The 27783-nt window shown below is 34.4% G+C and overlaps 2 protein-coding genes across 3 annotated transcripts in view; both read left to right on the forward strand.

Annotated features, from left to right (window-relative positions):
* The window catches only part of LOC140439502 (uncharacterized), a 171776-nt gene that overhangs the window by 99351 nt on the left and 44642 nt on the right, over positions 1–27783 (forward strand). Inside the window, exon 1 of one of the 2 annotated variants that reach the window (XM_072529453.1) lies at positions 15734–15830. The exons of the other annotated variant lie outside the window; for it this stretch is intronic. The gene's annotated coding sequence lies outside the window, so the exon portion shown is untranslated. Of the gene's footprint in view, positions 1–15733; positions 15831–27783 lie in introns of those variants that run through there. 2 annotated transcript variants of the gene reach the window in all.
* LOC140450994 (uncharacterized) lies at positions 580–5249 on the forward strand. The gene is made up of 2 exons (XM_072544701.1): positions 580–970; positions 1499–5249. The coding sequence occupies exon 2, from the start codon at positions 3317–3319 to the stop codon at positions 4727–4729; it is 1413 nt and encodes a 470-aa protein (XP_072400802.1). The 5' UTR covers positions 580–970; positions 1499–3316; the 3' UTR covers positions 4730–5249.

The raw sequence follows: 27783 nt of genomic DNA on the forward strand, positions 1-27783 counted from the left end.
ACTACCAGGTGGTAGAATAGAGAAAAATCAGGGATTTCGTGTTGTGAAAGATCTGGTGGAACCATATCATGGCAGTTGGAGAGGAATTACAACTGACAACTTTTTACCAATGTTCCTCTTGCTCAATATCTTTTATCTAAAAACCTTACTTTACTTGGGACCGTCCGCAAAAATAAACCTGATACACCACCACAACTAAGTTTGACAAAAAGACCTGCGGAGTCGTCAATATTTGCTTTTACTAAAGAATTAGCTATGGTTTCGTACATACCTAAAATACACAGGATGGTACATCTTCTTTCAAGTCAACACGATAGTGATATAATTTGTCAAGACTCTCAAAACAAACCCTTGATGATTTTAGACTATAATAATACCAAGGGTGGTGTTGATAATGCCGACAAACTGATTAGGGAATATTCCTGTAAAAGAAGAACTGCTCGTTGGCCATTCAGGCTCTTTATGAATATTATAGACATATGTGCACTAAATGCCTATATTTTATACATTGAAAAAAATCCTGATTGGAAGAAAAATAATTTTTCACGAAGACGTATTTTCCTGTTACAATTTGTAACGAGTCCGTTACTTAAATAATCGTTTACCTTCTTTTTGTGACTGGAATCTTTTAATTTGATTCTAAATTAAATTCATATTAAAATATTCTTAAACTAAATATTTAAATAACTCCCAGTAAATTTTATTTTCTGATGTTGGTATTAAACTGCGCCCTCAGCGGTGAAATTCTGAAAGTACATTTATTCTGCGACGTGTAAAATCTCAACTTGTCACTTGTTAACTGGATGTGAGTGAATAAACATCTCAGAGTAGAGCGGCTGGGAGTCCATTTTTTTTTCCCGAATTTGGTTTAAGTTTATTTTTTATGTGAAATGCTGTTATTTTAGAAGAAACCATTTGAGTTATTTTGTTGTTTTGTACGAGGATATTTTCAGTTGGATCACCCTAGCCGGTAAGATAACATTACAAATAAATTATAAGAAAAAATCCTTTATATCATCCGCCATAGTTAGTAAAATTCAGACCTATTTTAATTTCGTCTTTGATAGGTATTTCATATACTTGATACTTGTTATATTTCACCTTATTTCATTAAGGAAAAGTTTTATACCTAAATAAATTATAAGTATTAGATTCTATATCTATCTCAATTTTTTATTTCCTTTCAAGAGTTAAAGCGAACAATTATTTATTTCAATTTCATACCGTTTAGACCGGCTAATATTTCTTTTTTTTTTCTATTCTATAATATATATAGATCATGTTTCCCGTTAAAATTATCTATTTAATATATCCATACATTATAAAAACATTGTCACACCATCCGAAGGTCACTATTTACCGAAAACCATTAAGGTTTTTATTTCAATAAGGTCACTTCCTGACATTTTTTGTATCGCCTTTCAAGATTGATAACCCTTGTGTTTTTCCTTACCTTTTGTATGTACAAAAACTTGGAGTAACACAACTGTTTTTTTAGCCTACTCAAGGATCCAGTTACAAGTCAGGGGAAGAATTATTTTTTAGTTGGGGTTATACTTAATAAAGATAAGGGGAAGGAGTTCCAAGTTGGTTTTTTTTATGGGAAATTAAGAAGCAGTTTAAAGGGACGTATTTGTCCAATAGTACCTGATCCAGGGAATACAGGTTTGGTATCTTGTTACCACCTGAGTCCAGTTCTCCACTCTTCGAGGGAAACCGACAGGAAGAACTGACTTATTTTTTTTTATTATCATTCAATTACTTTAAATAATTTTTTTATGTCCTCTTCAAGGTTTAACTTTTGGTTCAATTTTTAATAACAAAAACTATCCTTAATAATAAATATTTTCAATTTTTCCTAAAAAAAAAAACATTTTATCATTGTAATTTAATTTAATTATTTATTGTTTACCAAGGGATGAGGTTATAACTCTCCCTTGAATTTCTCTTTGTTAGGTTATTGTGTGCACACATATCCCAGAGAATTTTTTTCTTAAAAACCTAAACAATTTTTGAACGAAAACTAACTATTAGTGAGTAGTATATAATTATATTTATTATTTATACATTATTATTGGATCTAACTTTTGTCACAATTTGAAATTTTTAAGGGGTATATCAGGGGTAAATTGTTTTATAATTATTCAGGGATTTTACTGTAAATATAGATAAGTTAATTGTATATAAGAGGTGATGGGTCATATATAAGGGTTTAAAATAGTCTGTACATAAAATTGGTATTTATTAAAGTTGGGTTAAAATTTAATATTTCAATTAGTACCTATCTTTCTTATTTTCAGCAATACAAGATATCTCGGAAGAAAACATTTAACTTCCTGGCGCCCAAGCATTCACTAGAGCAACTTTTACTTTTCATCTGTTTATTTCTTGGTGGTTTTCTTGTCATTAATTCTTATATCTTACGGTCTCTGTAGGGCATGCAAATTGGCCGAATCCTTCTTTGAGTGTCAAGTGGTCATTCTCCTGCATAGTCGCTAGCCAACACTTAATTCTGTTATATTTTAAAATTCATATTTACTTCATAAAATTCATATTTATTTCTTTTACATAATTTATTTCTATCTAATCCCTTCCATCTTCCATTATTCCCCATATTAGTTCGTTGTTGTATCAAGGTGCATTTTAGAGTTCACCCTATTGCTACACTGCACATTTTTGCCCCACATTCCTCAATTTTGTTACATTGGCGAGCCCAACGTGGTGCCTTTTCTCAGTTCAGACCGTACATTCTGTAGTATATTTCTCTTTGCAAAATATTCTTTATTATTTCTAATTTGTTCCTGTTGCTCTTTGTTCATTTTTTTTAACTTCCTTATTTATTTATCTTTTCTTATTAGATTTACATTTATAGGTATACTTGTATTGCTGCAGTTTACTTATATTCATATTTAAACCCTCACCTTCTTAATCATTGTGTACAGTTAACAATCTATTTTACTAATTATTGAACTATAAGAATTTAATAATTTAGATATTACTATTTTTATATATATTTATTAGCCAATATTGGTGGGTTTTTATATTCAATTATTTGTTAATCATATACTTGTTGAAACCATTGTGTGTTGCTTCAAGGATTGTGTTATATTTACTTAACTTTACTTAACCATTTTAAAATTTTTGTGAATAACTTTAGATTATTCTTGGATTGATTTTGTGGTGTGTTGTTACATATTTATTTAGATATATATATATTTTTTTAACCTTAGATTATTCTTCGATTGATTTTGTGGAGTGGTAATACATTATTTCCTTTGTCTATTCATCTATTCATCTATTTTTTTTTTTTTTCACAATGTCTGCATTCAAGGTAGAACATTTATTAGTCAAGGAATTAGATTATGAGTTGAGAATTAGGGACATCAATATTGATGAGTCTTCCAATGTGGATTTAAAACGCAAACTATTGCGTGGAGCTTTAAGGCAAGAAGAAGGAAACAGAAGCTTTCGACAAATTTCTGCCACAAGTATTCCTTTTCTAGAACAGCAAGAAGAGATTGATGAGACTGTGGATGATTTGGCTAAAAGGATATCCGATTTTAGAGGGACTGTCCAAGATAGCCTATACTCCAGGCTGATATCACGTCTAGCTCATGTCTCAGGCCGTGTTCATTTATTGTCGTGTTCAAATGAGGATCAGCAATCTTATAAACGCTCAATTTCAATCCGAATTCTTAGCCTAGAGGGTGAACTTGATTCACGAGTAAATCCAATTGCTACTTCAACTCCTATTTCTTCTGTCCAAGCAGCTAACTCATTTCTACACCCCAAACCTGTTCAGGTACATAAATGGGGCATTACATTTTCTGGTGAAGGTCATTATGACCAAGTAATTTCTTTTTTGGATAGGGTGGAATGTCTTCGAGTATCGAGAGGAGTAAGTGAAGATGATCTTTTTGCAGCTTCTGCTGAATTGTTTACAGGCGCAGCTTTTACGTGGTTTAGAAACAACCGCAATAATTTTTCTAATTGGTCTGATTTGGCTCAGAAACTTAAATCTGATTTTCTACCATATTCTTTTCAAGATGACCTTCTAGACCAAATCAAAAATCGTAAACAGAAGCCAAATGAGTCTGTTACGATGTTTATCAATAACATTTTGGGTATGTGTAGTCGCCTTGAGACTCCTCTAACAGATTCTGCAAAAATTAAGATTATTCTAAAATGTCTATTGCCTTTTTATCACCAGCAATTAGCTTTAGTAGACATCACCAGTATAGCAGACATCACCGAGAAATGTAAACGTTTGGAGGAAACTTTATCTTGGTCTTCTCAACCTCCCACCACTTCCAAACACTCTTCTGACTCTTTCGGTCACCAAAATCCTTTTAGGCACCGTTCTTGGCAATCTAAGGGCCCTGAGCGTAATATCTCAGTTGTAAGTTCTGTAGTGTGCTGGAATTGTCGTGAGTCTGGCCATACTTTTTATGATTGCGGCATCCCTCGTACCCGTATTTTCTGCCACGGTTGTGGTAAAGAAAATACCCTCAAACGCAATTGTTTTAGGTGTTCGGGAAACGAACGATCGGAGGTCCGTCCCCTGAGCGTTTCTCCGTCCACACCCCCATCAGGGAATCAAACCGTTACATCAAACGAAGTCACTGGTCCAACCACGTCAAGCCACCCAAACCCGTCTTCCAGTCGGAAAGGGAAAGGGGTTGTCCCCAAAAAACAAACACACACCACACCAAGTCATTCCAAGAAGTAACTTCTCAATATAATACATTTGATTCGCATAGCTTATCTTCCCCAAATATCTTCCCAAATCTTAGTAATAAACATAATAGTAGCAGTGTAGTAGTTCCAGTATCTATACCAGAGTCTACCACAATTCAGGAGGATTCTTTTATTTCTGATTCTTCTTGTTTGCCTATTGCATCCTCTGATTGTGTAGGTAGAGATAATAAGTTTAGTTTAGTACCATTTAAAATTTTTGATCAATCAGATAATAATTGTTTTGATTTGAATTCGTTATTAGTGAGAAAACATAATGATAATAGACCTTATCTTCCTATTAAGATTTTAGGACAATCTTGTTTAGCTCTTTTAGATAGTGGCTCGAACATTTCTGTGATAGGTTCACATTCATTAGCATTACTGAAAAATGCTGAGATTTCTATTATGCCCATTTCTTCTCTGCAAGTGTCTACTGCAGATGGTACAGTTCAGTCTATTACAGGCAAATTTGAAACTGAAATCACAGTAGCAGATTTATGTAAACAAATTACATTCTACATTATTCCTTCAGTTCAGAATTCTATAATTTTAGGTATGGACTTCTTAAATGCTTTTAATAGCACACTAAATTGTTCTAATTTTTCCTTTTCTATTTCTCAATTTAATCTGTCCTTACTTAGTGCTATTCAGGATTTTACTAGTTTATCTAGTTCAGAACAAAGTCAATTAGAGAATATGATCTCTAAATTTACAACCCTTTCGTCAAAAGACAAATTAGGTCGTACATCCTTAATATCTCACACTATCGAGGTGGGAGATACCACACCTTTTAGACAATATCAGTATCCTATTCCTCAGGCTTGGCAAGTTGACTTGGAAAAGGAAATTGATTCCATGTTAGAGTTGAAGATCATTGAACCTTCCACGTCTTCTTACTGTAGTCCTTTGTGGTTAACCAAGAAAAAAGATGGATCTTTTAGGGTTTGCTTCGATGGTCGAAAGTTGAATAATATTACTACAAATCGGGATGCTTATCCTATTCCCCGAATAGACGTCATTCTAAGTAAACTCCAGAATGCTAGGTATATTTCTTCTATCGATCTATCTAAAGCTTTTTTACAGATTCCTTTGAGTGAGGAAAGTAAAAAGTATACAGCTTTTGCAGTTAGTGGAAAAGGATTATTTCAGTTTGTCACTATGCCTTTTGGTCTTGTTTCAGCTCCTCAGACAATGTGTCGTCTGATGGACTTAGTCATTGGTCCTCAGTTAGAGCCCTATGTTTTTTATTATTTGGATGACATTTTGGTTGTCACTCCTGATTTTTCTCTTCATATGGAAATTTTGGATAAATTGTTTTTACGTCTCAAAGAGGCTAATTTAACTATTAATTTAGATAAATGTCAGTTTTGTCGTCCTAGTCTTAAATTTTTAGGATATGTAGTCGATAGTAAAGGTTTAAGGACTGACCCTGATAAAGTTACAGCTATCAAAGATTTTCCTATACCTAAGACTACTACTCAAGTCCGTAGGATATTAGGCATGTGTGGATATTATCGTCGGTTTGTGCCGTCTTATTCTACTTTGTTATCTCCACTTACAGATCTCCTTAAAAATAGGAAAAAAGGCCAAACTATTACATGGACTTCAGAAGCCGATGATGCTTTCCGGCGTATAAAAGAAGCTCTTACTAGTGCACCTGTCATGACATCTCCGAATTTTAAAACATCTCCGAATTTTAAAGAGCATTTCTATCTCATGACAGATTGTTCCAACACTGCTTCAGGTGGTGTACTGTTTCAAATGAAGGATGGTTCGGAACATCCAATAGCTTATACCAGCAAAAAGCTCAATAAAGCACAGAAAAATTATTCCACCACAGAGAGAGAACTTCTTGCAATTATCCATGGTCTTGATGCCTTTCGGTACTATCTTGAGGGTCGTAAGTTTACTATCATCACAGATCATAGTTCTTTATTATGGTTACATTCCATGAAAAATCCGTCACAACGTTTATCCCGTTGGATTTGTAGGCTTTCTGTCTTTGATTATAATATTGTTCATCGCAAAGCCAATGGTGTTGTGGTTGCAGATGCGTTGTCACGTACATTCGATATCAATCTTTTAGATATGTCCACTTTATCTCCAGATAATTGGTATCGAAAGATGATTCATAATGTCACCCAAGAACCTACTAGATATCCTGATTTCAAGGTAGAGAATAATATCCTGTATAAACATGTAATCAGTCCAGTTGAATCTTTATCGAATATGTCTGATTGGAAAATAGTAGTCCCAACAGCAAATAGGGATGAAGTCTTGAGAACTTTTCATGATGATGTGACATCAGGTCACTTTGGTTTTTATAAAACATTTAGTAAAATAGCTGAGTTATATTACTGGCCTGGTCTGCGCAACTCAGTTAAGAAATACATCTCTAGATGTAGAGTTTGTGCAACATGCAAGCCGAGTAACCTACCTCAAGCTGGATTAATGGGTTCGTTTAGGAACATTAATTTTCCTTGGCAAATGATCTCTTTAGACCTTATTGGACCGTATCCACGTAGTTATGCAGGTAATACGTATTGTTTGGTTGTTGTAGATTACTTCACCAAATTTCCTTTAGTTTGCCCTCTTCGTAAGGCTACAACTCCAGCTATTTTGAAGTTCTTAGAGGAGCAAGTGTTCTTACTATTTGGTATTCCCCAAATAGTATCATGTGATAATGGTCCACAATTTATTTCTAAAGCCTTTAAAGATCTTTTAAGTAAATATAAGGTCCAAAAGATATTCTACAATGCAGCTTATCATCCGCAAGCTAACCACACTGAACGTGTAAATCGTAGCATTGTTACTGCTCTTCGATCTTACACTTACACTGATCATAGAGCTTGGGATCAGTACATTCATTCAGTTGCTCAAGCCATTCGAACTTCTGTTCATGAAACCACTCAGTGCTCTCCAGCTTATGTTAATTTTGGTAGGCATGTTCCATTGTCAGGTGATTATTTCGGTTTAATTTCTGAAAATTCAACAACTCTTCCTCAAATTTCTGAGAAACTTCACCGTATGGAAGATCTCCAAAACTTACCTCCAATATTCGCTGACATTAGGAAGAAGTTGAAAGCTTCTTACCATAGAAATCAGCATCAGTATAATTTGAGGAAACGAGATTTGCGATTTTTTGTGGGCGATCGAGTTTTGAAACGGAATTTTGTAAAATCAAATAAAGGTGATGCCATTTCTGCTAAGTTTTGTCAGAAATATGTTCCCTGTACTGTCGTTAGGGTAATATCTCCTTTAGTATATGAATTAAAAGACAATTCGACAAATAGACGAATTGGTCAATTTCATATAAAGGATTTACTCCCTGATAATACAACAGATGAGGCAACATCTTCATCTTCAGAGGAAGATTAACTTAATGTCTATTAAGTTAACTTATTCCTATGAGTGTTATTGTTTTGGCTCGGTTTGGTTACGATTTGATATTTTCTTAGATTTTTGTTATTAATCACCAGATTTGATATATCTACAGCTTATACTTTGATTAGTATCTGTTTATAATTAGTTAAAATTATTAAGGCCATTAGAGTGTTTACTTATATTAGATGTTGCATTGGTATGGAACTAAATATTGTAATGCTACTATACTGTGCTATATGTTTATGTGTTGTATAACTTATGTTCTCATTTTACTTACTTGTTTTGCCAGTTGGAAAGAATGTTGTATTTTTTTTGTATGGATTTGATTCAGTTATTGGTCATAATCAAGTTATATAGTAACATGTACCTGGATTTGCTATGTGGGATGTTTTTTTAAATCAGTCATTAGGAATTTATATAGACAATCATTATGCATAATTTTAGGACACTCCTATATTATATAGACTATTCTGCCTGTGTATAGGTGAATGAATACGTGGGTTCGAAGTTTTAGTTCAATTGTTGGCCTCAGTTGTTCAATGAATTTCGGAATTCACCATTTTCATGACAAGTTTACAGTTATCTAGGCAGTAGAATGTCTTCCATAGACAGTAAATTATTGTTGAATGTTAATTAGGATTTGAACATTTAGCTTTAATCCTTAATATTTTCAGACTTTGGTCTAATATAAGAATTGTTCCTTAGCTGATTTATTATTCTTACTTATAATATAGTTTATTCAAGTCATGGATTGCTCCCTTTACAGCTAGCATGTTAGATTACAGTTATGGATAGTGATTCCATATTTTGGCAACAAATGACCATTTATAGTTATTTTCACTTCTTTCCTCAGGCACTTATCTATATTTTGGTATGTTGAATTAGGAATTATCCTGTTCTCTTTTATTAGTATCAGAACGAATTATAAATTTGCAGTTTCTTCAGAAATTGGTCTACTCGTTCTTGATGTTCTGTTTTGTTATTACTTCTACCTTACTCTTACTATTTTGCTATGGTTGTTAGAGTTTACTGGCACATTAAACTCTTTTTAGTGCTCTTATGCTAGATATTCTTATAAATTTGTAGTAGCTACATGCTATAGTTATCGAGTATCAGCATAAGTTAACTTTGTTGTAAGAAGTTACCAGAGCAGTTCACATGCTTTGGTACTTTACCTTTTTGAGCTCAAGTTGTTCAGCTTGGCATTTGCTAGGATGATTGAGTTTATAACACCTCCTAGTTTTATTTCTGGTCTTTATTTTGGATCCCAAATGTACTGATGGCAGATCATCAGGATGGAATCGATTTTATGGCTGTCCTTTTGTTTAAGCCGTTAGTCCCACATTTTGATCCAATAATTTATTTGATGAATTTTTAGGTTAGGCACATATTACCGGATGTGGGTATATGTGGACCTACCCTATTTGGTTTATTTGGTTATAGTGTGAATTGGGTCATTATTTGCCTGATTGATTATCTTTGGATATGCTACTTTATAAATCTGTTGTCCACTGTATGGTCAATTTTGGATTTACCATCCAATTCGACACTTATATTGTTGTCTATACATTTGGTATTTTTATTGTTACTTATATTGTTTTATATAAGTACGTTGGTATTTTTACTATTACTTATTATTGTGTATCGGTCCACCTATTTGCCTGATTGATTATTCCTTGGATATGCTCTTCTATAAATCTGTTGTCCATTGATGAGTCAATTTTGGAACCAGGGTCCGATTTCACATTATTTTGGATTATTTGTATTGAGTATTTGTAGTACTAGTCTATACTATGCTATGTTAAAGCTTTACTCTACTTTAATTTTACTCTAGATAGTATGTGACTTTGTACTTAGTTACATGTGGGTCTCTTTAGATGAAACCATATCTTTATTTCTACATCACTCATAATCTGTGGTTAATGATAATCGTGTGAATCGATGTAGATTGTTTTGGAAATATTTTAGTGAGTTAATATAGTTTATAGCTGTACTTGGCAAATTGTTGCCATGGCTATAATTTTTATATATAAGTTTATTTTTTCTTCTCGATTCTTAATTGCTCCACATATGGTTGAAGTACTGGTTAACCTACATCTAACCAATCAGTCAAGTAAAAAAAAAAAAAATTTTTTCACTAAAAAATTTTTTTTTCTCCAAGTAAGAGGGGAATGTAACGAGTCCGTTACTTAAATAATCGTTTACCTTCTTTTTGTGACTGGAATCTTTTAATTTGATTCTAAATTAAATTCATATTAAAATATTCTTAAACTAAATATTTAAATAACTCCCAGTAAATTTTATTTTCTGATGTTGGTATTAAACTGCGCCCTCAGCGGTGAAATTCTGAAAGTACATTTATTCTGCGACGTGTAAAATCTCAACTTGTCACTTGTTAACTGGATGTGAGTGAATAAACATCTCAGAGTAGAGCGGCTGGGAGTCCATTTTTTTTTCCCGAATTTGGTTTAAGTTTATTTTTTATGTGAAATGCTGTTATTTTAGAAGAAACCATTTGAGTTATTTTGTTGTTTTGTACGAGGATATTTTCAGTTGGATCACCCTAGCCGGTAAGATAACATTACAAATAAATTATAAGAAAAAATCCTTTATATCATCCGCCATAGTTAGTAAAATTCAGACCTATTTTAATTTCGTCTTTGATAGGTATTTCATATACTTGATACTTGTTATATTTCACCTTATTTCATTAAGGAAAAGTTTTATACCTAAATAAATTATAAGTATTAGATTCTATATCTATCTCAATTTTTTATTTCCTTTCAAGAGTTAAAGCGAACAATTATTTATTTCAATTTCATACCGTTTAGACCGGCTAATATTTCTTTTTTTTTTTCTATTCTATAATATATATAGATCATGTTTCCCGTTAAAATTATCTATTTAATATATCCATACATTATAAAAACATTGTCACACCATCCGAAGGTCACTATTTACCGAAAACCATTAAGGTTTTTATTTCAATAAGGTCACTTCCTGACATTTTTTGTATCGCCTTTCAAGATTGATAACCCTTGTGTTTTTCCTTACCTTTTGTATGTACAAAAACTTGGAGTAACACAACTGTTTTTTTAGCCTACTCAAGGATCCAGTTACAAGTCAGGGGAAGAATTATTTTTTAGTTGGGGTTATACTTAATAAAGATAAGGGGAAGGAGTTCCAAGTTGGTTTTTTTTATGGGAAATTAAGAAGCAGTTTAAAGGGACGTATTTGTCCAATAGTACCTGATCCAGGGAATACAGGTTTGGTATCTTGTTACCACCTGAGTCCAGTTCTCCACTCTTCGAGGGAAACCGACAGGAAGAACTGACTTATTTTTTTTTATTATCATTCAATTACTTTAAATAATTTTTTTATGTCCTCTTCAAGGTTTAACTTTTGGTTCAATTTTTAATAACAAAAACTATCCTTAATAATAAATATTTTCAATTTTTCCTAAAAAAAAAAACATTTTATCATTGTAATTTAATTTAATTATTTATTGTTTACCAAGGGATGAGGTTATAACTCTCCCTTGAATTTCTCTTTGTTAGGTTATTGTGTGCACACATATCCCAGAGAATTTTTTTCTTAAAAACCTAAACAATTTTTGAACGAAAACTAACTATTAGTGAGTAGTATATAATTATATTTATTATTTATACATTATTATTGGATCTAACTTTTGTCACAATTTGAAATTTTTAAGGGGTATATCAGGGGTAAATTGTTTTATAATTATTCAGGGATTTTACTGTAAATATAGATAAGTTAATTGTATATAAGAGGTGATGGGTCATATATAAGGGTTTAAAATAGTCTGTACATAAAATTGGTATTTATTAAAGTTGGGTTAAAATTTAATATTTCAATTAGTACCTATCTTTCTTATTTTCAGCAATACAAGATATCTCGGAAGAAAACATTTAACTTCCTGGCGCCCAAGCATTCACTAGAGCAACTTTTACTTTTCATCTGTTTATTTCTTGGTGGTTTTCTTGTCATTAATTCTTATATCTTACGGTCTCTGTAGGGCATGCAAATTGGCCGAATCCTTCTTTGAGTGTCAAGTGGTCATTCTCCTGCATAGTCGCTAGCCAACACTTAATTCTGTTATATTTTAAAATTCATATTTACTTCATAAAATTCATATTTATTTCTTTTACATAATTTATTTCTATCTAATCCCTTCCATCTTCCATTATTCCCCATATTAGTTCGTTGTTGTATCAAGGTGCATTTTAGAGTTCACCCTATTGCTACACTGCACATTTTTGCCCCACATTCCTCAATTTTGTTACAAATTAGGGGCTGAGCTTGCTCGAAACAACATGGAAAAAAGAGCGAAATATATAAAACATAAAGCCTATGTAAAATCTGCTCTAAAAGATTGTGGCATACCAATGGTAAACCCAACTACCGAAGTTGCAACTCAATCCGTCCATTCAGCTAAGAAACGTGCTCGTTGTTACCAGTGTCCGCGAAACTGTGACAAAAAAGTGAATACCGTTTGCTCTTTTTGCAAAAAATTTATATGCCAGGTGCACAGAAAAGAAGAAAAAACTATTGTATGTAAAAATTGCAACTAAAAGTTATATGCTTATATTATTATTTAATTTTAATTTTGTTCGAATTGAAAATAATTTGTTTCTAGAATAGCCGTTAATTTTGTATGAAAAATAAATAAAAATTATTCAAATATGCTTAAAATTATTTTTAACCGTGTTTTCCTTTTAGTCAGTGCTAAATGACGTTACTAAATTGAAAATTTTAGTGGGGTCCCTAGGAGACCCCACATGGGCATTTATGGTTATTTTCATATCACGGGCATTTAAGGGTTAAGTATGAAAATATAGAAAAATATACAACTTTCTTACTTTAGGGAACACAAAAGACCCTGTTGCGTTGCATTAATTCTCAGAGCATAACTGTTGTACTGTTGTAACTATAGGAACAAAATATTACATGTGTAGGAACAAATAAAAAAAGTTTTAACCTAAATCTAGATCTGCTGCGTTAATTCTCACAACATAATCTTAAAAATAACAGATTGTATTAATAATGATCATTTTGGCTAATGGGAAATTTAAGACTCTCCCTATTTGAACTGCTTGGCAGCACGGAGTTATCAGATAGATGAATTTGACCAACAACTTGGTCAAAAGAGAAATAGCAAACGTCTGGTTTCGTGTGAAATTCATAAATAAACCCTGGGGATGGCTTGGTTTGGCGATGCCTCACAAAAGTTCCGCAAATGTCATCGTTTTTATCAATGATTTTTAACACTTTTCCAATATAATATTTTAATCTTCCGTTTATCCTAAAACTAGTTGAAAACGCAACCACCAACTAATCTGATAGTTGAATAGATTCTTTCGAAACGGGATAAACCAGTTTAAAAATTCTACCTTTGTAGGAAACACTAGGAACAGGAACACTTGTCTGTCCACGTTTTTGATTTTCAGCAATCTGGCTTAAAGGAATATTCATCTCCTCATCATCTGACTTGACCTCCCCTTCACTTCTGTTAACGACCTCTTCATCTTCACTCGATTCATTCTCTTCTATATTTTTGTCGTTATGCGCATCTGAATCAAGCTGCTCGTCTTCACTTTCTTCTTCTCTAAAGTCTGCTCCAGTTACACTTTTACCAGCTACTATGGCGACCTTCTTTCTCTTTCGTCTCTTTTTCTTAATATTTTTTTCTTGATTGGGTCTGATGCTGTCCATCAGCTCTCTAACAAAATGAGGAAAGCGATCTTTGCGTATGGTAGCTGCCCTTCTTCCTTCACCTATTTTCCACTTTTCAATAATTTTTCGCCATGCTTCTTTTAAAGGGCTAAAAAAAGCCACATCAAATGGCTGGGTCATATGTGTAGAATTAGACAGCAAAAGAATGAATGAGATATCATGTTCTAAGCACTCGGTTACAGTTTTGGGACTAAAAGGGCTTGAGAGGTTGTCGCCGATTAGAATTTTCTTTCCTGGCAAGTCCTTAAGTGCTGGAATTGCTAGTTTTGTGGCTCAATCACCGAAGCTTATAGCATCAAACCAACCGCTAGGGCTATGATTGTACCTCACACCTTTTACCCTGCCAACTGTTCATGATTCGTACATGTTTTGAGCCTTATACAGGATATACTGAGGTAGCACCTTGCCATCAGCAGTTGCCGTAAACATGACGGACGTGCAGCTTTTGAAAGAGTTGCACACTAGTTCGTGGTAACGGCATCCTCGTTTTGTAATTATTCGTTTCCTCCCGGGATCGTCAGATAAATTCGTCTCATCGAAATTTACAATATTGGACGGCGGTATACCTTCTAGTTCTGCTCCCAGGTGATCAAAATACACGTTGAAAGTCTCGGGTGAAACCGCTGCTCGAGATCATTTAATATTTTGACAAAGCCGTGTTCGTAGTCGTATTTTATGTCGCTTCAAAAACCCATATACAAAATCTTTTCCCGCTAAGTTGTTGTTAAACTTAGGTACATTTTTACCCCGACTATCTAGGTATGTTTTTACAATTACTTTAAGATCGTATTTATTTAAGGGAAACTTTGTTAGTGTAGTTTGTCCTCCAAGTATTTTTAAGTTAGAGTTTTTGTGGTGCCTTATAGAGCACTGAATAGTTAATTTCTTATGTCGTTTAAGACCCTTTCAAGAGCCTTAAACGAGGTTTTTTTGTAAAACTTGGACCTTGGATTATGTACATAGTCTCGTGGCATGGTTAATCTGAAATCAAAATAAATAATACTGGAGAAAAAAAGAAAGCGGGTGAGTGGAAACACAATAGTGGCTAAAAAGAAACGGCGGGTGATTAGAAACTGCGGGTCAATAGAAACAGAATTGGGGTTAGGTTTTTACAAAAGAACATTCAAATGAAATTAGTGGTATGTTATAATAAATTTGCCAAGTATTTATGTTAAGTATACACCCTAAGCTATATTATGACTAATTATTTATTTATTTAATTAATTTTTTTTACCTTGTTACAAAAAGTTAATCAGCTCTTTGAAACGTGGCAAAATCAGTTGTTCAACTGAAATTGTTGTTGTCCAGTGTTGACATCTGTTAAAATGCAAAATCTACTAAATTGGCGTTTTTTATCATTTGGTGAGTTTATGTACCTCAATAGTTATTTCCTGTATTAAATTTAAACAACTTATGATTTTTTAGTAAAATACTGTCATTTAGTTTCTATTCACCCTCCAGTTTCTTTTCACCCCGTTTTACGGTAGTTATAATATCACTTGAAGACATGGTTTCAGTTAGTATATTGAAAATAGTTCATTCTCAACTGTCATGTTTCCATAGCATGTTTCATCCATGTTTCATCATTCCAAATTATAACTCTTCGGAAATAAAAAGTGTGTGTTTTATCTACCATTAAGAGAAAAGAAAAATTACTGCATGACTCATACGCTGAAATTCTAGGTTTGTTATTAGTAAAAAAACAATTTACTGGAAATCTAAACGTCAAATATAAAATAGTTAAAATCATAGTTCTGGTTTATTCACAAAAATATAGTAGTTAAAAAAAATTCAAAACAACGATTACGGGGTTAGGAAATTGGCTGGGTGCCGAAAGGCAAGAGGTCACAGGAAATGAAGATTTTGATGTGACATTTTTTAAAAATAACTATTATTTTTGCAAGACAAAATACATGAAATTTAAAGAAAATTCATAACAAGAAGATTAAATTCAGGTATTGTAAATACATTATATTGTTAAATAAAAACAAATAGAAAATAATTTTTAGAAATCATGAAAATATACGTTATTTAAACATATTTTCATAATATTGTTCTAAAGCGATTTTCTAAATATTTAATAATGTTTTATAAATTGTGGCTTATTCCTAACCAAAATAGTAAATTAAACTATTTTCATTAAAAAAATGGTAAATATGCATTTGTTCTTAAATGGAAGCTTTTTTACAAAACAGAACCCATCAAACACAGGCATACAACCACTATAAATGAATCAGAAATGAAACAAATGCTTTAGTTAGACAAATTAAAAGGGAACGCTGGCAGAGTTTCTCAAAACAGATGGAACACGACTTCTACGGAAAGCAGAAAGAAATATGTCGAATGATCAGAGGACAAAGAAAAGAGATGAACGAACTAATAAAAACGAAACATTCAGAAGAATACATGAGCAGACTACTTTCGATCCCTATTTGCTATTAAAAAACAGAAAATTACTAGGAGAGGACAAAATACCGAACGAACTCCTAAAGTACGGAGGACCAGATCTGGACAAACAACTACTAAAACTTCTTCTTCTTCTGGACTGGCTTTACAACTCGAGGTGAGTCTTCGCCGCATCTACTATATACTTCCATCATCTACGAACTTGCGCTTCCATTTCCCATTGTTCCTCTTCTTCTTTTTCTTCTTCCTCTTTATTACATATTTGAGTCTTACTCTGTCAAACGCTTTCTTTAGGTCAATCAGACACAGAAATGCTGGTCTATTATACTCTAGTGATTTCTCAGTAATTTGCTTAATAACGAATATTGCATTTGTACACGATCTTCTACTACGAAAACAATGTTGTTCATCTGCTAAACTTATCCTCTGATTTATTAGTACTTGTTAAATTTTAGTTGTAAGTTTCAGCGTAGTATTTAACAAGTTTATACCTCTGTAGTTTTCTGGCTGTTTTTTATCTCCTTTTTTGAATAGTAGAATTAGTTCGCTCGTTCTCCATTCTTCTGGTGTTTTATAATTTTATTAATTAATGCTGTTAATTGTTCTATCATTGCTGCTCCCCAATATTTCAGTAACTCGTTTGGTATCCCGTCTTTACCTGCGGCTTTTCTGTTCTTCAGGTTTTCAAGTATTTTCCGAACTTACTGTACATTTATATTAAGTTCTTCATTTGTGGTAATTTCTGGTGTTTTCGGTTCTAGCGTCGTTTGTTCTTTCTTTCCCATTGTTGTACATCAGTTCTAGATAAATCAGCTTTAACATCATTCTTCCATCTTTGTTTTTTAACTACTAAAACTAATCCAATAAATAATACAACAAAACAGTATTCCTCAAGAATGGAGATCAAGTATCCTAATACCTATCTTCAAAAAGGGAGAGAAATCTGACCCGGAAAACTACAGAGGAATTAATTTATTAAACACAACAATAAAATTATCAACCAAACTGATAACTAAAAAACTGAATGAAATTATAACACTAGAAGAAGAACAAGGATTTAGATCAAAAAGATTATACACTGGCGCTATATTTATAATGAGGCAAGTGCAAGAGAAATCATTAAAATGCAACAAATCGGCATATCTATGTTTCGTGGGCCTTAAGAAGACATTTGACCGGGTCAAATATCCACTTATTGTACGCGAGATACCTCTAGGAATAATCAAATCGATCGAAAATAGGAATGTTTGAACAAGAATGATAATTATACCATCTGCAATGTCCCAAATTAATCCACAACTATTTATAAAGAACAGGATATCAATACGTAAAATTATTTTAAACCTAGGGAAAGAAATCAGAATAGTATCAACGCCTTCCGGTAAGAATCAATGCATAAGCCGTCCGTAGGCCTTATCTCTTTCCTTACTAATCATTTATTGATCGATCCTATCCATCTATGTATTCCAGTTTAAAGCTATTACGTTTAAATTTTTATTTTTTTAGCCAACGCGAATTATAACGTTCGTTCACGAAAAACAGTTTAAAAAAAAACAACTTTATATTGAAAATATAAAATATACGGAAACCTAACAATAATAATGATACAAACTCTTTGAGAATAAAAACAGAACTGTCTTTCCTATTAACAAAACAGATATTTATAAGTTCCTACTGCGTCGCCATCAAAAGTGCTGATCTATAGTAGAATACAGGATCGTAACTCCTCTCTCATCGAGTCCGAAAAATAATGGAATTATTTTTGGGACATTGGTTTTTGGGGTCTTCTTCAACTAATTCAATTTCTTCTGTGTTTTTTCGATTTGATGATCTTCGTTTTATGAGACCATATATTATAATGATCAACATCGCTGATATGGTAAAGGTTGTCACAAGTGGAGTTGTGTATGATTTGGTAATATTTTGATTTTAAAATTGTCTTTGATTTTCTGTAGACAAATATTCCAATTTTGGTAGAATGAGAGCTTTTCCTTATTACTGAATGTTACATACGTGAAACATTGGGATGAACTATGACCATCGAGGAGACGCAAGGTACAGTTGTCTTCTTGGATAAATTCTTCTTTGCAGTAGTATACTTCTTTTAAAGTAGGACATTCTTATTTTTGTAAGTGAGCTTCTTTGGAGATTCGTGGCAAATAAGAATAGGTTGGTGTATATATTTTTCTATTTTGAATTATAGGGTAAATGTGATAAAAGTCGAGAGGATTCGGGTTTAGGATTGGGACGTGAGTAACGAAAATTAATTTTGAATTTGAAAAAGTTATTTGTGATCCTAATAGCATATAGTATGTCAAGATATTTGTGAATTTTGGAATTTCAGAAAATTTATAAATATTATGCAAGTATTTAATAATTTCTTGAATTTCCTGACTTGACATTATTGAACTATGTAATGAGTTTAATTTTAAAAACATAATTCCATTTTCTATATTTTCAATAGGATCATATTTTAACAATCTAAATTTATCTGACTTATGGTACTCTGAAAGGTTATATAATTCCCTAAACTATTGATGGTATTTTGAATTTCTATTGAAACTTTTGTAAATTATTTTGTAAACTTTTCTGGTTTTGCCAAAGTGTTTCTAGAGATTTATTGTAGTGATCTATTATTTTTTTGTAAAATGATATTTGCAAATGTCTCCTGAATAATTTTCTTCTCAAAATTTTGTAAGATTGCTATTGCATTATCCTATCTTTCTCCGTCAACGGTGTCTAAATTTCCAAATAGCCATTTATTAGCTTTACCGATTCCATTCATAAGACCTCTTTTCAAATCAGATATATTTATATCAGGATTATTCATATCTTCATTCTTTTGAACCTTTCATAATTAGGCCTTTGCTTCTTTGCAAGTTTCTTTATGATTTTGAATATAATGTGATAAAATTAAATGGTCGTTATTGTCAAATGGATCTGGATTATTAATGTGACGGCGAATGGTGTGAATTTTGTAACAGAATGAATTGAGTTATTATAGGATAAAATGCATTATTTCTTTAGTTGTTCAACTGACAAATCTTTACTTGTTTCTTTGAGGCACCTAAAATGTTCTTTTTTAAGGAAGAATGAAAACGTTCTACTATAGAATGTGAATTGCTATTTTTTGAAGTGGTAAAATGTAACTCTATTTTATGTAATTTACAAAAATCTTCGAGGTCTTGATAATTAAACTCAGGGCCGGAATCAGTTGTTATTTTAAACGGTAATCCATGATGGGTAATGTAATTTAATAATCCGTTAACCACAGAGATTACGCTAACACTAGGAATTTGGTAGTCCATAACGTGAACATGCATCGATTATTGTGAGAATATGATCAAATGGCTTAGTAGAAATTGGTGTAAGGTTAAATTTGATAACTGGTGGATCCCTATCATATTTATTTTTTAGACATGTTTGACAGTTGTTGACGTATTGTTCTATATCTTTAGACATATCATCCCAGTAATATCTTGAACTTAATAACATCTTTAATTCATTTATACCACGATGTCCCTTTTTATAAATGTGATAATATTTCAGTTTTTCTTCTCTTTGTTCGTTTCTAGTCAGGACGTCGTCGTCCAAAATCTTTGTACAGTATACAAATTTAAAGGCGGAATTTTTAAAGTAATTTTGGAGTGAAACAACAAATGTTTCAGGTCTAATGGCAAGTGTTGGTCTAAAATATAGAGCATACAGTTTCTTCGGGTCAATATAGTTTTTAACGAAACCTACAATTCCTTGTTGTAGATTTCTTTGAGGCAGAACTACAAACAGTCTCGAATTTTTAAATATCTTTTCTTGCTTGGTCCTTATTTCGTTTATTTCTCCGGTAGTTAGTAAAATTTGGTTTTTGTACAAGTTCAGTGCTCGATCTGTTATAGGTATATTAAGCATAGGATCCTCCGCTGACGTATGTGCTGTATCTCCATCATCTTCATTTTCTTCTTGATTCATGTCTGCAGGTGCGATTTGAATGTTTCATATAATATTTATCTTTTTATTATTTGGTAATGTATCGCAAGTTTGCTCATTTTCTAACTGTGGTTAAAGAAAATCATTTGGATCAAATATTTGATCAATTTCGCTCTTGATTTGGAATGTTTGAATGGTTTTCCATTTCTCTTTTAATTATATCCTCTAGATCGTCAATATCTTATGTGGACCATGTCACCAACGTTGAGGTCCTACAGCGCATGACAAAAGAAAAAGAAGTGCTTAATTTAATTAAACAACGCAAGCTTGAGTACCTCGGCCACGTGATGCGGAACGAAGAAAAATATCGAATTCTTCAACTTGTTATGCAGGGTAAAGTATTTGGCAGAAGAGGACCGGGACGCCGTCGTATCTCGTGGTTGAAAAATCTCCGACAATGGTTTGGGATGACCTCAGCGGAGCTGTTTCGCAGAGCAGTCAACAAAACCATGATAGCCTTGATGATCGCCAACATCCGGACCGGATAAGGCACTGAAGAAGAAGAAGATCGTCAAGATTTACACACAAAATTCTGATTCTAAAGCATTTAGTTCATTATCTGTATTTATTCGCGAAAGACAATCAGCTACTTTGTTAAAAGTTCTTTTGTAATACTTAACTTTATAGTCGAATTCTTCGAGTTGTAATCGCCATCTCACTAGTCGTGAATTTGGTTCTTTCAGTGAAAAAAGCCATTGTAATGGTTTATGATCCGTTAAAATTGTGAACTCCCTTCCAAATAGGTAGGGTCTGAAGTATTTGCAACTCCATACAATCGCTAATTATTCTTTTTCTGGTAGAATGGTAGAATAATTAATTTCTGAGGAGTTTAAAGTTCGTGAGGCATATGAAATGGGATGTCCATCTTGTGATAAAACAGCTCCAATAGCATATTGGGATGCATCCGTCATTATTTCAAATTTTTTATTAAAATCTGGGTAGGCGAGGATTGGCTGAGATGTTAACAAATCTTTGCATATATTAAAACAATCAATGAATCCCTTTGTGTGTTCAACTTTATTACCTTTTTTAACACAAACGGTTAGTTAGTTTAGCAAAATTTTTTATAAATTTCCGATAATAGCCAAAAAATCCAAGGAAGGATTTAATATGTTTTTGTGTTCGAGGAATTGGAAAATTTTTTATAGCTAGTATTTTGTTTTTGTTGGGTTTAATGCCTTCAGGTGTAACAACATTATCAAGATATTCAACTTCTTTTTGCAGAAATTCACATTTGTCAAGTTGAATCTTTAAACATGCTTCCATTAATTTGAAGAATACTAATTTTAAATTATGAATATGTTCTTGTAAACTAGTGCTAAATATTATAATGTCGTCCATATAAACCATACATATCTTGTGTTGTAGGTCCTTTCAAATTTCATCCATTGTTCGCTGAAATGTAGATGGTGAGTTTTTGAGACCAAATGACATTTTTAGAAATTCATAATGAGCATTGTCCACGGTAAATGCTGTCCTTTCTATAAAGTTTGGATCCGTCTCAATTTGGTGGAATCCACTGGCTAAATCTAAAGTACTAAAATATTGTGCTCTTTCTAATTTATCAAGAATTTCGGTAATATTTGAAATTGGGTATCTATCAGGAATTGTCTTTTCATTCAGTTTTCTATAGTCTATGATACGACGATATTTTCTTTGTCCTGATGCATCTAATTTTTTATTTAAAATCCATATGGGTGAGCTCTAAGGTAAGCACGACGATCTTATAATTTCGTTTTCTAACATTTCCTGAATTTAGCGTCGAACTTCTTCTTCATGACAATAAGGATATCTATTAGATTTAGAGTGTATAGGCAGTTCATCCGTAGTTTTTATGGTGTGCTTGACATTTTAGGTGAATGTCAATGGATCACTTGGTTTTAGAAATATATCGGAAAGTTCTTGGCATAGCTTAATTATACTTTCCTTCTCTTCTGGATTCAGATGTTCTGTTCTTATTCGGGAATCTAATGGAACTCTATTTTTACTGTTTTTGTCTTTATTGCGATTTGTTTTGAAATAATTAAAGTAATATATTTAATAATTAGATTTTTCAAATGGGGATTCTTCTAGAGGGTTTAGTAAAGTCATTTTTAGAGTTTTATTTGTAGTATTTTCTATTTCCATTGTTGCGTAACCATTTTTTGCTAGTGTCAAAGCTTCAGGTATATGAACTTTGCCTAAGTTTGTTTTTTTCACTAAGATTTCTCCATTAGCGATGGTTACAGATCTAAGATCCTATTCCTAAGACTCCGTCAAAATATTCCTAAGACTCCGTCAAAATAATCGTGGAAATTATACAAGATATAATTAATGTAATGATCACTTTTAAATTCTGGAAATGCCGGTATTTCGGCTTGGTAATTAATAGTTTTGGTTACAAGTGCAGTAAATATAGTTGACGGGTAAATACAGTTTGGAAAATATTTTTCTACAATCGTTGGTCGTAGTAGGAACCTAGCGCTACTAGTTCGACTCGAGCAGCCGAACAGTACGGACGTGAGAGAGAAGCGTGCTTACGTGGGGGCGACTGACCTATTGTCAACGGAGCTTTTCAGCTCCCGGTGGGTAAGACACCGAGTGTGGCATAGGCACTTGTCCTACATATTAGCGAAAAGCGGATGCGAGGTTGTTACTAGTTAAACCGTCGAGGAGCTGTTTTTATAGGCTCCTCGCGGAGGCTATAATAGCTTCGCGTTTGCGAAGAATTCGGGATCACCTCAGTGTGTCGTCAGGGATGACACTGTAAGGCCTTGACATTTGACAAGGTCGGACAGAAACGGCCCCTGCTCCTGAGGTGTGAGAAACAGGAAGAGGATCCCTCACTGTGAATACAGGGAGTGAACTACCGAGAGGTACCTGGGACGGCACCCAGTAAGCCGTACTGACAGCGGTCAGTCGGTGGAAAAAAAACAGAGTCGTCTAAGTAGAATTTTCTTATATCTTATGAACTATTTGTTCATTGCCTTACGGCAATATGAGTGATATTCCCCCCCCAGAAAGTGTTGTCACGCAGGTGACAACACAAGAAGAAGAAGAGAATGATTTAGCCGAATCATCAAACCCCTCTGTTGACAGCTCGATCGAGCTATATAATAAATTTATTAAATCGACTAATCCCGCGATCGACGACATAGAAATCGTAATATCTGACGATGACTTCTATCTGCCCGAGTCGGAGGAAGAAAAAAGCGAAATCGACACCGATGACGATATCAATACGATGGACGCCATCGACGAAGAGCCGAGCCCAGCTGCAAAATCGCGCGAAGCCCCACCCCCAACTGTAGTAGAGACACAACCCGCCGTGGACAACGTCTCCAAAAATGAAGCCGAGCCCGAAATCGGCAAGAAAATGAAAAGGCTAAGGCCCAAAGAAGACTCTTCGGAAGACGAAGAAGTAAAGAAAAAGGCCAGAGAAATGGCAGAAAGGGAAAAGGCCAATGAGCTTTTAAGGTCGGTCAATGTACTGACGGAACAGATCAAATCCCTTAAAGAAGAAAGCCGTATCCGCGAGGAAAAGGCAAATAAACAAATCCAAGACCTTCTCGCTCAGATGACTGAGCTGAGAAACGAAAACAAAGAAAAGGACAAGGAGATACAAAAACTTGTACAACATATAATGGCATTAACAGCAGCCAAGGAGAAAGAAGAGTCAATAATGGAAATCGACCCGTGGAAAGCCTCCCTCGATAATGACGTTGTAAAGCTAGTGGAACTAGGAATCGGTTCACCTCCCCCCGTAAAGCCATCCGGTAGCAAAGGCAAGCCTAAAGAGCCGGAAAGAATCATAACAACCAAAGAACCTGCAGGTTGGACACAAGTCCAAAACAAAAAAGGAAAAAAGACAGGCACCACTACTGAGAAATCAGACAGTAGTGTGAAAACAAAAATAAGCGTCGCCGAAAAGCAGACGCAGATAATAAATCAGCGGAAAGAAATCGAATTTAACAATGCTGCGAAAGAGGCTCATGAAAGAAGCCAGAAAAAGAAAACTTCCCAAAATAACTTGAGCAAAAATAGCCAAGTTGAAAAAGAAAACGACGTACCAAAAGACTCACCGCAAACAAGCGAGGAGCCTATAGTAAAAGAGCCGAAACCACCGGCGATAATCCTAAAAACTGTAGGAGAACACCAAAAAATCCTGCAGAGAGCAGCCAACCAAGGTATAATATCAGTCAATAAGTTTGCACGATCAGGCAGATCGATTGTTATTAACACAAAAACCAGAAAAGATTACCTAGGAATGGTACACATCCTAGAAGAACACAGTCCAAAAGTAGAATTCATCGCATATCCCATAGATAGCGATAAACTAAAAAGAGTCATTATAAAAGGGCTATCTGCTACTACTAGCACAGTAGCAATTAAAGACGAACTATACAATAAAGGAATAGAAGCAACAAGGGTGATCAATATGATCTCCAAAAAAGCTGATAAAAAAGTACTGCCACATTTCATCGTCACCCTCAAAGAGGAAGACGTTGCAAAAATTAAAAAAATATCTGATATATGCTACATGCGCATCTATGTGGAGGATGAATTCAAAATCACAAAAGACACCCTACAGTGTTATAACTGTCAAGGGTTCTATCACAGCTCAAAGGCTTGCCATTGCGGATCCAGATGTGTAAAATGCGGAGAAAACCACATCAGTAACGACTGTGAGAAAAGCCGGGAAACCGACCCCAAATGTGCAAACTGTGGTGAAGCGCACACAGCAAATTATAGAGGATGCTCTAAGGCCCCCAAAAAGAAAACACCTGCCCCAACAAGACCGGTAGGAAGACCCATAAACAGCGCTCCAATCAACAAAGGAGTCAGCTACGCACAGGCAGCGAAAAAATCCGCTGAAACCACCTCAGAATCTCCAGCACAACCACAAGAAGTGTCGGTACAGGACGCAGCTACCCTCATCGCAAACTTCCATACAGAGTATAATAACAAAATGATGAAAATGATGTCCATGATGGACAAAGCAACAAAAATGATGACTGCATTTGGAGAAGCCGTCCGAAAATGTTAGCAAACCAAAACGAAGATCTACGCATTGGGTCATGGAATTCCGGCGGAATATTCAAAAAGATCAACCTTCTGGATGAAATAATAAACAGATTAGAGCTCGATATCGTAGCCCTTCAAGAAACCAAACTAGTGGAAAGGAAAAAAAAACAAAATTTCCAGGCTACGATATCTATAGAACGGATCATAGAGCATTATCAGGAGGAACAGCTATATTAGTCAAAAGGGGACTCGAACACGAGCACATCCCAACACCAGACGGACTGGTGACAATGGAAGCCACAATTATTCGACTTAAGGCCAACAACGAAACACTAAAAATAGTGTCAGCTTACGTTAGACCACATGATCCGATTTTCAACGAAGATTTGAGCCTAATACTGAACTCAGAAGAGCCAACTATAATTATTGGAGACCTAAATGCTAGATCTCCCAATTGGTTTGACAGGACGACCAACCGAAACGGAAGATATCTCTGCAACCATCTCGAGAACAGACCGAACACATATGTCATCGGACCAACAGAACCGACATGTTTCCACGGAGAACTCCCTACGTATCTCGACATTGCAATCCTACACAACGTGGGTCAACAATACGAGATACACTCTCTAAATGAAGGCGATTCGACACATAACCTAATCGTCCTGACCCTGGGCGCAACAGAATTGAACTATTTGCAGCCCCACAACAGAAAGAAAACAAGTTGGCCAAACTTTAGAAGAATTGTGAGCGAGAACATCGGTAACATCCCAACAATTAATAATATTACAGAACTAGAAGACAGTGTAATAAAACTAGAACAAGCAATAAACAATGCTATCGATGCCAGCTCCAAAACCGAAACAATCACAAGACAAAAAGGAAGATTCAGGGATATAAGTATAGAACTTCAAAACCTAATCAAAGAGAAAAACCGGAAAAGAAGAAGAGCCTACCGCACAAGAATGGTAGAAGACAAAAGGATTGCAAATGAGCTAGACAGGGAAGTGAAAAAACAACTTCAAAATCATAGAAATGAAAGCTGGGACTCCTATATCGATGAGCTAAATCCTAACAAATCCGCCTTCTGGAAGTTATCTAAAATCCTTCGAAAGGACAAGAAACCCATACCTCCCCTACACGGAGTAAACGGGATTGTCCATACGGAAATCGACAAAGCCGAAGTCATGAAGGACGAACTAGAAAGGGCGTGTAGAAACAACGAAGACCCCGACGATGACATAGACTTTGAAGAAGAGGTAGAAAGAACAGCGAGAAGACTTAGAAGGAAAAAGGGTAGAATAGGTATTACACATACATCTCCCGAAGAAATAAAGGAACTTATAAAAATGACAAATGCCAAAAAAGCCCCAGGACCCGACAACATCACAAATAGGGCGCTGAAAAATCTACCAACAAAAGCTATTGTTTATATCACTAACATAATAAACAACATGCTAAAACTACGATATTTCCCAGATAGGTGGAAAGAGGCACACGTAATAATGATTGCAAAACCTGGTAAAAACGGCACATTTCCGCAAAATTACAGACCTATCAGCTTATTATCATCTATAAGCAAGATAGCGGAAAGAGTTATACTAAAAAGACTCAATGAAGAATCACAAATGCTAGGAACCATACCAGAGGCTCAATTCGGGTTCAGAAACGAACACTCCTGTGAATTACAGGTACTACGACTTACAGAATTCATCACCAAAGGATTTAATGAAAAAATGTACACAGCTACAGCTTTTCTGGACGTCAGCAAAGCCTTCGACAGAGTCTGGCACCATGGACTCATCTATAAAATGAATGAATTTGGTTACAGTGAGGCGATGACATGCCTCCTTGCGTCATATCTTGCCAACAGAAGGTTCAGAGTTCGAATAGGGGCAACCCTATCCGAAGTCGGGACCCTGGAGGCGGGTGTGCCTCAGGGAGCGGTGCTGTCGCCGTACCTGTACACCATCTATACGGCCGACACGCCAAAAGAGCCAGGCTCTCTGTTGAGTCTTTACGCTGACGACACAGCAATAGCTGTTAGCTGGAGAAACCCGGATCATGCAGCTAATCATCTGCAAAGAGCACTAAACAGATTCCAAAGATGGTGCATAAAATGGAAAATAGCCCTAAATCCAGATAAAACACAGGCTGTAATGTTTAGTCACAGAAGAAGTGTACCAAATCGCGAAATTACAATCGAAAACACCCCAGTAGACTGGACCAACCAGGCTAAATACCTAGGGGTACATCTAGATAAGAAGCTAACGTTCACTGAGCACATCAATCAGCAAATACGCAAAGCCAAAGCGTTGAAAAGTCAGCTCTCAACACTTATTGGAAGGAAAAGTAAACTACGATTTAAAACCAAAATCAGGGTTGCGAATAGTATTATCCTGCCAGTCCTAACATATGCATCCGCTGCGTGGGGACACACCTGTAAAACAAACAGGAAAAAGATACAGACTACTCAAAATCAAATAGTCAGAGATGCCCTTAAGATACCAAGGT

Source organism: Diabrotica undecimpunctata, chromosome 1 (assembly GCF_040954645.1).
Source record: "Diabrotica undecimpunctata isolate CICGRU chromosome 1, icDiaUnde3, whole genome shotgun sequence".
Taxonomy (NCBI): domain Eukaryota; kingdom Metazoa; phylum Arthropoda; class Insecta; order Coleoptera; family Chrysomelidae; genus Diabrotica; species Diabrotica undecimpunctata.